A 14,728-nucleotide genomic window follows, 5' to 3' on the forward strand; every position below is an offset into this window, starting at 1 on the left:
CTTTCTATACTGGTAGGAGTGGGATAGCTTCACTATGGCTCTATCTGGTTAAGGCAACAATTCTTAAAGGGTAGTCTGGCAACCTCAGGGAGTTCCTGAGACCCCTTTGGGTCGTCAAGATCAAAACCATTTTCTTAGTAATACTAAAGCATTGTTTATTTACCGTTCTCCATTTGTTCTCTCACAAGTGTGTAGTGGAGTTTTACAGTAGAGACATGATATGGTATTGAACAGATAGAATGCAGAAGTAGATGGTAGAATCCAACTGTCTTCTACTAAACTGGTCATTAAGAAGATTTGCAAATATGGAAGACAATGTCATGCTTCTCAGAAATTTTTTTGTTTGAGAAAATATAGTTATTTTTCTTTAAAACGTGTTAGTTATTTTAACATAATGGATTTTAAATTTTAAATGAATTAAATATTTAAAATGTTTTCTGTTTTAATTTTCTAATATAGTAAATGCTGATATAACACACGTAAAGTTTCCTTGAAGTCCTTAATAATTTCTAAGAGTATAAAGGGGTCCTAAAACTAAAAAGTTTGAGAATTGCTGGCTTAAGTGAGGTAGTTGGGTCCAGAGCTCAAATCGTATCACCAGATCACTGTCTATGTATCTTGGACTGATTTGCTAGGGGTTGGCTTCCCTTCTCAGGCTTGTGATAGCAAAGATAACCTGCATCAAGTCTAGGAGTGTCCCTACCAGCTTAGCAGCCCTTAGGAGAGAATGTCCCTTTTTGATAATTCCGGTACAATTTCTAGTTGTGACATTGGCCAAGCTGTGTCACGTGTCTATCCATATACCAATCATTTGAGCCAAAGGGCAGTTGACACCTGGATCACATATCCGCCCCTGCAGCCAGGCGCAGGATCAGCCCAAGAGGACTACAGGATAGGTGAAGGAGTTGCTCCCCAAAGAGATACTGAGCAGAGGAAAAACAAGTCATGCACAGAAAGCCTGAATCCAATGCCAATCCAAAGTTTAGAAAGACAACTACCCTGTTCTCAGAATCCTGTCCCTTCCACTCTCAACAACTAGGGCTATTTTTCTCTCTTTGGGGAGGAGAGAAGGTCCAATTTCATTCTCTAAGTCTGGGTCCAAGTCACATGTTTTAACAGAAGTTCTCCTTAAGGATTAGCAATGTTGGTCAGATAGAAAGTTGTCTTTTTGCCATAAATTTTGCAAAAGGCCTACCTTTAGCTGATATTCCATTCCTAAGTGCCTCAAGATTTTAATTTTATGCCCGTTTATGCTGCCTGCAGATCATTTAAACTTTTTATGGCCTTTATGTCCTTACCACTAAAAATAGGGTATATTCTTTGAATCTGAGCAATGGCAGATGGGAGAACATTTTTCTAACCCTGATCTATCAGTTGCTTCACTGACTACCCACCAAATGAAGTTTAACATATTTTTTTCAGATTACATATCAGTTTTCATTAATTTTAATTTATAAATGAAATATATTGTAAATATTTTGGTGATAATAAAAATTAGGTATAATCAGCCTGAAGCACTGAATTCTGTCCTTCACTGCTCACCTTTTTATTTCCTTTGCCTTTTCTTTTCAGCTTCATTACTTTTAATATTAAATGTTGATTCTGTAAAATCCCATTTTTTACAAAGTGAATCAGGAGCAAGATCTTAAGTGCCACAAATAATTTTCAGAAGAAAACTATTCATTTACTTAGGACTTTCATTTAAATAGATATATGTGTACTTTGAATAATGGAGTGAAAGAAAAGCCAGAGTTTCTCCTTTTGTTCTTAATTTATAAATTAAACTTCAAAAGGAAGTCCCAATAAAAACTGCATAAATTACTCTTACGAATCAGACAATATTTAAACCACATTCTTTCATTTGGTACACTTTTATGCTTCCACTAAAATACTATTACATAAAAGTGAGATTTTACTTTTTCTTGTCTTTGAGCCTTTCAGATGAAGTTTTTTACCAGTAAAAATCAAACACTTGTGTGTTGTACATTGCATACTGGCGAGACTTATTCACATATTGATTGCCTCTCTACTCTATTCACTTTTAATTAATTATAAGTACAAACACCAAAATTAAACTGGCATCAAAACCCACAGTGATTTGTGACCTCAGTTTCCAACATAATTGACAGAAAAAGTTTTAGCAAACATATCCCTTGGAAATATTTCTAAATTGTTCCAATAACTCAATAGCTGAGGCTTCTGGGTAGAAGATATAGTTATCTGGCACTGCTCAAATTTTTAATAAAAAGTAGTCATGTTAAATTTTATAGAACATTATTACAAAATTCCACTGATAACCTGAAATCAGATAACCTGAAAACAGATCTGGGTGCCTAGTGCTTGAGTGCCTATTACTTGCCAGGCATTAAGTATTTATTTTCATTTAAAGAATGGATAATAGCCTTGGAGTAGATAACAATTACAGTATAGAGGGAAGCCTGCTCCTGTTTGTATTGAGTCAAACAAGCAGAAATTTGACTGGAGAGTCCTATTTCAAGAAGAGAGGCTAGTCATATATTATACTTGGTATTTTCTTCTAATGGAAAAAATAAAACCCTTGTGCCATCACCTTGAAGCTTTACTTAAATGTTTATCAAAATTGTTAGGGTACTGTGCCTCAAACTTTGGCTTCCAAGCAGAATTGCTCCAGAGTTTTAAAAAGTGCCAAAGCCAGTGTCTCTCACCCCCAGGGATTCTGCTTTAATTAGTACAAGGTGGGGCTATTCCATCAGCTATTTTCTGCTCCTTGGTAATTAGCCATCTGTATGGTTTTTTTAACTTTCTACTTCTTATCAACTGTAAGACTGTTCTGCTTGGTCAGTCTTTATGCTGAACCGAGTTCTGCCTAGCAGTGCTTACTGTGCAGAAAGCCTATGGTTCCTCTTTTTGCCTTAATCCGTTTTCCTGTCACTTCCTTACTCTTTCTCTGAGGGGGCAAGTGGCTGCCGTGGCAGCAGCGGCTAGTCATCCTGAAAATACCAAAGAACTGCGCTGCCTCCTGGGTATTTTCTTCCGCTGAAGATAAATTTACCACGCTTTCTTCATTTTTCCCTACATTCTGCAAAACCTGTTTTATTATTATTGCAAGAAACAAACTAGTAACTTACTGCTGAAAAACATAAGCAGAAAGTTTTAGCACAGCTACTCTGTCTTTCTGGGACAAGTGAGCAAATTCTGAAGCAAGCAGAAGCATAGTGCTTTCTTTCTTAAAAGCTACGGCTGGGGAGAGGCGAGGCTATTGTAATGGTAAATTTCACTCCCCGAGGAAGAAAGGCTTGATAATCAATCAAAAACGAGGTATTTATGTGAGTTTTTGCAATTTTCTTACTACATTGCAAGACTATTTAAATTTTCTCTGTAAAATATACAAAAAAAATTGTGTGTGTGAGAGAATGAAGTAAAAGCAGTCTCGAGAGAGACATTGAAAGAAGTTTTTTCGAACTGAGTGGCGAGATACATACTACTCGGGGGCTTCACTGAGAACTCGGCGTTCCAGAAGGAGGATTTACATTCAGAAATGTTGAAATGAAAAATCCTCCTGGTTCAGCATCTTGGAGTTAAGATCAGAGGGACACTTGATGTCTGAAAGAATGCGTTTCTCCAGATCTCTCTTTGGCGGGCGTGTGTCATGACGGATGGGATAACTTACGCTGTGGTAGCACCGCTTTTCTACTGTGCTTCAGGCGTTTAAAATTTAACTCAAGGGGTCATGTGTTTGGCGTGATGAGGACCACAGAGAACTTTGGTGAGACTGCTAACACACTAAGCCTTAAAATGACCCCCAGAGGAAGGTACATTTATCTGGAAGCGTTTCTTCAGGGAGGTGCTCCTTGGGGTTTTACTTTGAAAGGGGGCCTGGAGCATGGAGAACCATTAATCATCTCTAAGGTATGTTTCTTTTCCCCATTTTGTCTTTACTCAAATTGCTTTTTCAGCTTTAAAACTTACATCAGATCTGTGAAAAATGCAAAAATGAAAAAAGTGCTGAACTTGCATGAATATTCTTACTTTGCTGTTTCATACCTTCGTGATTCTATCTGGAAATATTTTGTATACTTTGGTGTTTGAAAGAAAAATGTGTCTAGCTCATTTATTCTGTGAAATCCTGGGGAAAAATGTGTTTGTTCAATTGATAATCTCTTTTTCTGAATGATATAGTATAAAACCAGCTGCCATGTGATCTTTTCAGTTATAAATCAGATTAAAGATTAACAACATGGTTAAGGAGGTGGCATGGTATATGTTTATGAATGTGGTCCTTTAGCATATGGCTAGGAAAATACCTGCTTTACTCCCTTCAGTTGAAAATATCTGGCATTCCAAAATACTTTAGAATTTGTAATTTTCGATTTTGATTGTCTATATTATTTATTGCTTTTGCACACTTGGAGAATTGAATCAGTTTTCAGGATAATTCAGGGGGGAAGTGCCATTTCTGCTGCTTCTATTTATTGATGTATATAAACCAATTTTAAACCTTAGTCACCCTGCAACATGCTCAGTTCTTCATTTATCTTTGGTGTGGGTAGGTATATTCATTGAATGAATCCTTTTTATGCATTAGGCTTAATATTACTTCTGCTTTTCTGGTAAACTACAGAGATTAAGAGAGACTGCAGAGATTTATTTGAAAATTTTAGAACAGTAACAGTCTAAAACAACAGAATTAAAGTGTCTTCATACATATTCATTACTCAAGAAACATTTGTAATGGAAGGGAAATTTTTTTAATTAAATACACATTTTACCTGAGCTCTGTTACCTATTTAAGGTTAGTTTTCATATCCTCAAAAAATGTGTGTTTTGACAGAAACTGGAATATTCTTACTGTGTATGAGCCAGTGGAAATGGTTTCTAGGAGTCAGCCAGGAGTATGTAGGGACACCACTGTAAGGTGGGTGACGTTTGCTATCTTTCCGAAGAAAAGGAAAGATGTGTGCATATGTATATCTGTTGGGAAGGCTTCCAACTACAAGTAACTGAAAACCTTGTTTATAGTGCCCTAAGTAAATTGGTGTTTGTTTTTCTCATATTATAAGAAGTCTGGAGGTAGGCTGTCCACACAAAGAGCAGCAGCTCAGTAATGTCAGCAAGGACTTCAGTTTTCTCTCTGCTCTGCCATCCTTATCATCTTGGCTTTTGTCTTCATGGTCGCCGGATGGATGCCATACCTCCAGCATTGCATCTTCATTCTAGGCAGGATTTGGGCTTTTTGTTTTGAAAGTGTTACCCTCCCTTATCAGATTTTGATTACATCTCATTGAGTAGAACTATGCCACATACCTATCCTCAGACCAATCACTGGTCAAGGGGAATGAGATTACCATGACTAGTTTAGACCAGTCAGGATTTCTCTCCTGGGTTCTACAATAGGAACCTACCATTTCTGCTGTCAAGGGAGCTCTGCCCACCATTTGAACATACTGGAGTTCTGCTTTCAAGAAGGAGGGAATAGGTGCTGGTTAGACAACTGGGAATGTCTGCCACAAACAAATATCATGTCTGCATTTTAAAACTCTCAGTGTACACCCAATTTGCCTAGTCTTTATGATAAAATATTATGATTCCGCACACTAAAATATAGTTTACAATCAGACAGGCCTAATCCTACCACAAATGAGCCACTTTCTAAGGCCCCATTTTATCTGCAGAATGGGGATAAACTATTGTATTATCTCCCCTATCAAAATGTGTAGGAAGTAAATAAGCCCATGCATTTAGAACAATTAGCATAGTGCCTGGCACACAAGGAAGCTTAAAAATGCTCAGCAAAGATTATGGATATTGCTTTTCATTTTTCTGGAGGACATTTGTATTTAGGATGCAGATTTAGCTGCTGTACAAAGATCCAAAATGACAATAGCTTAAACAATATAGGTGTTTATACCCCTTTGATAAAACAATCTGAGCTTAAACCAAATTGAAAGATGTCTGTGGAGTGTCAGGGCCCCAAGTTCTCCTACTTTCTTCCATTGTGGGGTGACGCCCCATCTTCATGGTCCAAGGTGACTTGCCACATCTGCTTTCCAGTCAGGAAGAAGTGGAAAAGGCAGAGAGAGAAGGTGAGCTCAATCCTTTCAAGGATGTAATCTGTTGTAATCCACTCTGTCTGACATGGCCACATATGTCTATTTCCATTTCCATTAAAAGTAACTAAAATGAAATAAAATTGAAAATTCTGTTATTCATATGTACTAACATATTTCAAGTGTCACACTGCTTCAAAGGTCTTGAATATCTCTCCCCATATTTTCTGTCTGGCTAACTCCTATTCATCCAAGCTCCATTTTTTTCCTCACTCTGAAGTTTTCTGATTTCATCTGAGTTAGGTGGTCTCTCTTCTATAGTCCAATAATATGCACTTATTACATTGAGTCATAATTGTTTATTTATGTTGATTGTCTTCTCAGATGTTTAAGAGCCTCTTTAGGATAGGAACTATTTTCCTTTAATATCTGTCACATCTAACTCAGAGCCTGGGTACACAAATATTTGCTGAGTAAATGAAAGGGCGTGGACTAGGTCTTATTCGTCTTGCATTTCCAGGATCTAGCAAAGTGCTTGGCACAGAGTAGGTGCTCAGTAACTTCTACAAATTAATAAGCAAAGATAAAACAGAGCAGTGGCCAGTTTAAGCAGGGAGGCAGAGTCCCATGAGGTGATATCAGGCAGATCTCCTGAGATAGAGCATTGTATTAGTTTCCCATTGCTGCTATAAGAATTAGCACAAATTTAGTGGATTAAAACAACACAAATTCACTACGTTATAGTTCTATACATCAGAAGCTTAACACAGGTGTCACTAAAATCAAGTCAGTAGGGCTGTGGTCCTTTCTGGAGGCTCATCAAGTAGCAGCTATGACAACAGTAAACAATAACAGCAACTGATGACACTTCTTGATTGCTTACTATGAACCAGGCTCTATTCCAAAGGATACACATGCATTAACTCATTTAATTTCCATAACTCCATGATAAGATGATGATAATATGCCAATTTTATACACAAGAAATCTGTTTCCTATCCTTATCCAGCTTTAAGAGGTTGCCCACATTCCCCCACTCATGGTCCCCTTCCTCCATCTTCAAAGCTAGCAACAGCAGGCTGAGTTCCTCTCACACTGATCTCTGGTCTCCTGCACCACTCTGAGCTCTAATCTCTGCCTCCCTTTTCCAATTTTAAGGACCCTTAGGATCACATTCGGCCCACAAAGATAATCTCCCTATTTTAAGATCATCTGAGTAACAACTTTAATTCCATCTGCCACCTTCTTTCTCCTTTGCCATATAACCTAACATATTCACATTAGAACATGGTTGTCTTTGTGGAGAGAGGGCATTGTTTTGCCTACCACAGGACATCTGAGCTTTGATGAAAGTCTGTGAAATTAAGTACCAAAAGTGAGACTAAAGTGAAATTTAGTGGCTGATCATATGTATCCCAGATCTCCTTTCTAGAACAGTAAGAAAGGTACACATTAGCTCATGCATTGCTAACCACATGTCCCCTATTTCCCAAGGTAGGGCAACCCCATTGTAGGGGAAGGGCAGGGATTGTACACATTGAGTCATGGTGATGAAAGGCACATATACTTAAAGCAGTGTGAGCTGCCAGGTATGGATGACAATACAATGAATGAAGTATTAGTTTTCTTCAGGTACAAATGAGGCAGGAGACTGAATGGGGAAAAAGGAACTACAAAAGGGTGGCAATAAAAGAAATAATATTCAAATCTCTTTCTTTGGGATTTAAAGTCCTTGGAAAGGAAAGGAAAGGGGGGGTTGAAGAAAGAGCCTCTGTAATCTGTGAACTTCAAAAAGAAAGGGTAACTTTTAAAAAATAATGATTGTGTGTGGAAGCACAAGTAATTCAATAATTCAGGAAGTTGGCAGCATGATTTTATTATGATTCACTCTTTATTGTGGCTGAGAAATGCAGTTCCACCTGAGCTGGGGATGCACCTGCCCCCAGGGTTCATAAATCAAGTAACAACTATGACAGCAGTAAACAGTAACAGCAACTGTAGGCATTTATTGAGTGCTTATCGTGAGCCAGGCTCTAGTCCAAGGGATACATGTGTGTTAACTCATTTAATTTCCCTAACTCTATGATTAAGGTGATAATATTATGCCAATTTTATACACAGGAAACTGAGATAGAATTTGAGTAATTTGCTGAAGGTCTCATAGCTAGTGATAGAACTGGAATTTGAATCGAGGTCTTCTAGTTCCCCAGAGTCCATGTACTTAGCGCACTATGCCATTCAATCACCATTGCCTATCAAATACTTGGCTCTGTCTAAATTCTAGAGCTATTATCTGGGTAAATATAGGGTTAATCCTCTGTTATATAAGTTATATATATTTATTAGAGAAAGGCAATTTAAAAAAAGACAGCTTAATCCTACAAGTTTCCTTAAAAGCAGTATGATTACTGCTCAGGCAACCCTTTCAAAGTAGTTCAAGACCCAAAAAAGGAAGGGCCACTCAACAGTTTTTAGTAAGTATCTTCATGGTGTCTTCATCTGGAAAGGCACCTTTTTGGGCATTTCAAATATGGGCTTTTGAATTTAAGCTAAGCCCCAGTCCCTTATGCCATCGACACTCAGAACACATATTCCTACTCCTGCTCCAGGGAAGTATCTCTTTGCTTTAGTTGGACTCTCTTCTGGTCCACCTTGTGTTTAAATTCTTTTGGTTCCATCTTCCACACCATCACCCCTCCTTCTCTGAAACTCCTCTTCCACATATAAAACCAGTCATTCTCTTCTACCCATCCGTCCAAATCACAACCTTCCTCTAGGCCTTGTCTGTCCATGCCCTGCTCACCAACCCTATCCCATCCCCATCTTCCCATTCTTTATCCATAAAGGGGTGTGTTTGCTACGTGGAGTCAGAGGCACCCTCAACGTCTGTCCCCAGGTTTCCTGCTCAGATTTTAAAACAGAGTCTTTTGTTGGGTTCTTCTAGCCTGAGTGATTTGATCTAATCCCTGAGATCTCTTCATCAGGCCTCTTCTGCAGAGAATCATTCAAAACACCCCAGTCCATCTGCCATTTTAAAGTGAAATGAACTGCTTTACTGCTCTGTGAGAAACCTTGGAAATTAGCAGTCTGTAGGTTAGGAAATAAGCAGTCTGTAGGTTAGGAAATTACTTGTTTGGAACAGAATTAAATTGTCCAGATGACTGTGTTCAAATTTCTTCATTTCTGGATTTTTCTATATCCATTTGTCCAGATTCAGCATTTTTCAACCTTCCAGCTTCCATAGTGCCCCTCAGTTTCAGCATACCAGCATTGGCCATACAATCTCACTTAGCCCATTTCTTCTGCACCGAAGTAGGCTTATTTTACCAGTTCTTCAGCCACAGTCCCTCAGTTCAATCTGAAATTGATTTTTAGAGAGTTCCCCAAGACCTTGGACCAGTTGACTTAGTTCACCCCAAAGTTATCTTTTCCCCAGTACCAAGCTCACCAGCTGGTTAACTGATTCTCTCCATACCTTTCTTGTTTTTTCCTTGGACACCCTTTGCCCTCCATACCAGGGCAGCCTCATCTCTCTGCTGTCCTTAAACTAGTTTGTTTGCTCCCTCATTGTTCAATCCACCTCTGTCCTGCATTGGCATTAATTCCTCCTTGCTCCCCAACACCTTTATTCATGCTGAGTTCTAATATAGGTAATTGGGAAATTTACAATTACAACATACTGTAATCTCTTTGAAGCCACATGAATTTTACCCACACTGTGTGTCATGATTCTCCTAGCAAAACACTTCTCATTTCACACACAATATATGCTTAATAAATGTTAAATGATTTGTAGGATTTTAGAGCTATAAAGAATCTCAGTGATCATTTAATCCTACTTCCTCACTACATAGAGAGAAAGCTCAGACACAATAAATCTCATTTGCCAAGACGTTTTAGCCTTAACAAATAAGGTATGTGTGTATGTAGGTAAAGCTCAACTCAGGGAGGGAATAACTGCTTTATGGTTGTGCCATTTATACTTTCGTATGAACCCTGACTTCCCTATTAGGCTGTTAACTTCTAGAAGTTAAGGACATTTCCACCCTCCCTTCCTTCTCTCCTTCCTTCCTTACTACTTTTTTTTCTGTTATCGATATCAATGACAAAAATGAAAATGAATGAAGATGAAGATAAATGAATATTAAAGAGGATCTTCTTAAAAATTGTTATTGGAAAGGTGTCTAGGAGTATGCAAATGTGATATTAGAAAAACCTGTTTAAAAAAACAAGGCAAGTAGGTTTAGTCTGGCTCTCAATTTAGTGATGTCTTGCATATATTTAATGTTTAGTAAATATATGCTGAATCAGATGGGGAAAAACAGAAATTTGTGGTTTGTTTACCCTTTTAGAAATTACCTAAACTTTGCTTAAAGGTTATGTCTGTTTAGACACAAATTAAGCTTGTGATCCTTCTCAATGTTGTTGGAAATAACTTGTATTCAAGTAACACATTGAGGTGGTGTGCCAGATGCCTCTTAGCATCAGTAAGAACTCTGCTTTTTCTTTTAAAGTTAATAGATGCCCAAAGCATTGCCTCCCGTACAGGAACACAATTCAAGAAATATTTTCTGTCTCGTTTTAGTGAACCCACAATGTGATTGTAGACACATAATGAGAGACTTTCAGTCTTTGAAAAACAAAACCAAAGAACATTCTGGGTCTTCACTAACCCATAGATAGATTTTTCTGCATCTCTCCCTTTGATGTACTTCCAGACAGCAAACAGCTTGATCCAAAGAGCTGTAGAGCTGGTGTTCTCCCACTCGGTCCATCCCAGGAGTCCATCCATCTCGCCTGCTCTGACAGCGCAGCCCTTTCTCGGTGAAACAAAGCAAGGCAAAGATTCTCTGCTCAGTCTGAGCCCTGTTTCTCCCCCTCTTCTAATGGCTTTCCCCACAAAAGTTAACTTGTGTATGTCGATCTGTTGAATGGAAGTGACAACTCTTTCCTGCCTTCAGAGGAGGTTTTTCTAGCTTGGCACACTGATGTGCAGAACACTGTCCTGGGCACCTGTGCCTGAATTTGCCCTTACATCAAAGGCATGTTTTCATTCCTCAGCAGTACACGCATCTATTTATTATATCCTTCTCCATTTTGACATGCATGCTGCCTTAGAGATTTATGTGATTTACCTAATGCTCCTGGTATGTTTGTATTGATTTAGGGTTGTAATTTCTGTTATCTTTTTTTGTTTCTTCATTTTAGGGAAGGCTGTCCAATGTAGCACAATACACATTCCAGACAATATAGGGCTTGGAGGGAAAATGAACAAGTTTCATTTCTACCATAGTATTTACTGGCTATGTGACCATGGGCAAGTAACTTAGCTTTCCTGTTTCCTGATCTTTCAAAATGGCATGTTCTTACCTAATGGAGTTGTTGTACTTATCTAATGATTAAGCTATACAACAGTGCTTTGAAATGACAAACATTAACCCAGAATTTAATTATGATATGATGATATGGACTTATGGGAAAATAGTAGGTACCAAATAGAAGTTAGCAACTTATGTAACAAAGATGATACTTTGTTGATTTTCTGTTTCGTGGCCAGCAGTCCCCACCTCACACCTCACACTGAACAGATTTCCTGCCCTCATGGAGCTTATATTCCAGGAGACAGAGATTGGTGATATGTTCATTCATAATAATTTCATAGTTGCTAAGTGTTTTTTAAAAATACATATGATGGGTTCAGAGTGGCTGTGTCTGCAGAGTAGAGGTATGGTGAACAGAGTTTACTTTAAACGGGTGATTTGAATTTTCTGATAAGATGACATCTGAACTAAGACCTGATGGATGAGAAATAAGAAATTAGACATGCAAAGAGGCTTCTGAGTTGAGCTGAGGCAGAAAAGTCTTGGAAAGTTCCAGAAGTGAAAAGGAAGTTGGTGTTATTGGCGCATAGTAAGTTTCATAGTTGTTCAGACTTCTATAACAATACCATCAAGAGAGTGACTTATGAACAATAGAAATTCATTTCTCACTGTTCTGGAGGCCAGGAAGTCCAAGATCAAGGTCCTGGCAGATTTGGTGTCTGGTGAGGACTTGTTTCCTGGTCCCTAGACAGCCATCTTCCCACTGTGTCCTCACGTGGTGGAAGGGGAGAGAGCTTTTTGGGGTCTCTTTTATAAGGGCATGAATCCCATTCATGAGGGCTCCACCCTTACGACATAATCATCTCCAAAGGCCCCACCTCTAAATATCATCACACCAGGGAATGAAGTTTCAACATAATGAGTTTTACAGGATATATATTCAGTCTGTAGCAGTAAGTGAGCGAGAGAGAGAGTGGTGTGATATTAAAATGAAAAAGGCAGTCAGGGGTCAGATCATATAGGACCCTGTAGGTTATAGAAAGAACCTTGGACTTAAATTTAAATGCAGCTGTGAAGATACATCACACCATGAGTCTTTCTCTACTTATGGTGAGATGGACTGCTTACCTATATTTAAAGTCTGGGAGATCTTTAGTTCTGGCTCTTAAAGCCACCTTCTCTCTTCTACCTCTTATACATTTCCAAGGAACTTTCTGGGTCTACAAGAGACAGGACCTTCCAAAAGACAGCTGTCATAATTCATTGTTATTTATGGAATGATGAACAAATAAACAGTAAATATACTTTTTTGATACTCCGGGGAATGTTATCCTCCTCTATCTCATAACTGTTAGCTCTTGGGCTATTTTTCACTTCAAGCCAACAAGATTTGCTGGGGTTGCTTTTGTCATATGATATGACTTACTTCATGAAGTCCTGCTCTGCAACACGCATGCTACTTAATGTAAGCTTCACAAAACTTTGTGAGGTGGAGGTCCTATTATTACTTCCATTTTAATGATGAAGAGACTGGAAATTGGCTTGCTTTCATAAAACTAGTTAAGGGCTGATCTAAGACCTTATAAAATCTAAGCCTGAAAAACACCTTTTAAAGTAAAAACTGTAGAGTCATTTTGGAGTTCCAAAGAACACTTCCATCTATTTTGCCCATGCCACAGTAAGCTGGTAGAAGTGGCACATGTGATGTTGTTCAAGAAAAGAAGTAGAAGTGAAATAAAACAAAAGCATTTATCTAGGGTCTCAGAACTACAATTCAGAGAACACCGATTCGGGCAGCAACCCAAATAATGTCCCTGCAGGGAACAAAAGGTAGAGGCTTTAAAGAAAGAAGGGATTGCCTATGTACATTGTTCACAAGAATTTTGATTGGTGTTGGAGACAAAAAACTAATCGTGACGGAATGTAATAGGCTGCTAAGGCTCTCACTAAGCAAAGTCTCTTACTGTAGCAAGTTGCAGATATTTGGGGCAAGTCCTTGGGATATTTAGGGTTTGGCCCACTTCAACAGTTAATGGTTCCTGCCCATGAGGATGTGCGTAAGGCCCACTCCTTAACAACCTCCCAGCTGTATTTTAAAACTCCTTGACATAAGTGACTCCATTTTATTCCACCTTTCATGGTGAACTGTGTGAAAAAGTCAAGCAGCTCGCTGGCATCTTGAAGGTAGCTTGTGCCATGAAATGAAGAATGTACCTGAGATGTCAACCTACAGAATTCAGGTGTACTCCCTTCTCCTTCCTCTGCTTCCTGCTACCTTTTACTTCTGCAAGGTTCTAATCTTGGTCTCAGTTCACCATTCTGATTGTTTTTCAACTGCAATCTTAATTTTGTTTCATCTTAACACACAGTCATCATCTCCTTTGCCTTTGTTTCTCTATCACGCCCTTGTGTCCTCAATTGACTTAAACTCTCCACTCCCCACCTAAACCCTAGGGCTGATCTCTGGACTGGATATGTTCCATTGCCTAGGTAGGCTATGGTAAGTAAACCTTAACCATCAAATCAGGCTCATCACCCAAGGAGAAAAACTAACTGACTAAATGAACATAAATAGTTTAATAAAGCTAATAGGGTCTGGATCCAGTTAATATAGGCACTCAGCCTTGAGGTTCAAACTGATGGAGCACCAGTTCTCAGGGATACTTCAAGTTCATGCCTCCCAACTTGGTGCAGAGACCTGGTTATGGACCAATACCACATCAGGTGATCTTTTCATGGAGGACTGTCCATTGTACCAAATTTTATTTTGTCCCTTTCTAGTCTTGCTTAGCTCACAATATATAGTGCATCTGCTTTCTCTTCGAGCCTGAGAAGTATACATTCTGGCTCTCCTAATAGTACATTCATTTGGCGTAATCCCGGGACCTCTGCACATAATTGCTCAAAGCTATTGCAGCCTGGTAAGGTCCTACTTCAACTGCCCTCATCCCTCACCCCTTTTTGGCTCTTGGTCACATGGTTCAGACAGATCCTAGAATTCTAAAGATCTCAAAATTTAAAAATGGCTATGACATCATTTTGGAATCAAAACACAAACAATTTAAGTGGAATAAGCATTCTTCAGTTTAGTTGGACTAAGTGCCTACCACTTTGGGTGTTAAATTATATCCCAAGCCACACACTGCTAGAAGGTAGGAAGAAAGATGGGACTTCTAGAACTTATTGTCTTACTCTTTTCCTTTGAAAAACTGAAACTGTGGAGGAAGTAGTATGGGTATAATTTAAGCTTCAGTCTTCTTGTGTGTAGTCCTTTGAGAAGTTCACATTTTTAGGCCTTGTCCCATGGAAACTGGGACATGAGCTGCTGGAATTCAGACCTGGCTGCATCTGGCTGGGTTCCAGAAATAAATACACATGTTG

At 38.7% G+C, this 14,728-nt stretch overlaps 1 protein-coding gene across 1 annotated transcript in view; it reads left to right on the forward strand.

Annotated features, from left to right (window-relative positions):
• Positions 1 to 3,280: 3,280 nt before the first annotated feature.
• The window catches only part of LOC130683961 (protein Shroom3-like), a 123,493-nt gene continuing 112,045 nt past the window's right edge, over positions 3,281 to 14,728 (forward strand). The window contains exon 1 of the mRNA XM_057503248.1: positions 3,281 to 3,888. Within this exon, the coding sequence (XP_057359231.1) occupies positions 3,724 to 3,888 (165 nt within the window). The 5' untranslated portion in view covers positions 3,281 to 3,723. The remainder of the gene's footprint in view (positions 3,889 to 14,728) is intronic.

Source organism: Manis pentadactyla, chromosome 5 (genome assembly GCF_030020395.1).
Source record: "Manis pentadactyla isolate mManPen7 chromosome 5, mManPen7.hap1, whole genome shotgun sequence".
Classification (NCBI taxonomy): domain Eukaryota; kingdom Metazoa; phylum Chordata; class Mammalia; order Pholidota; family Manidae; genus Manis; species Manis pentadactyla.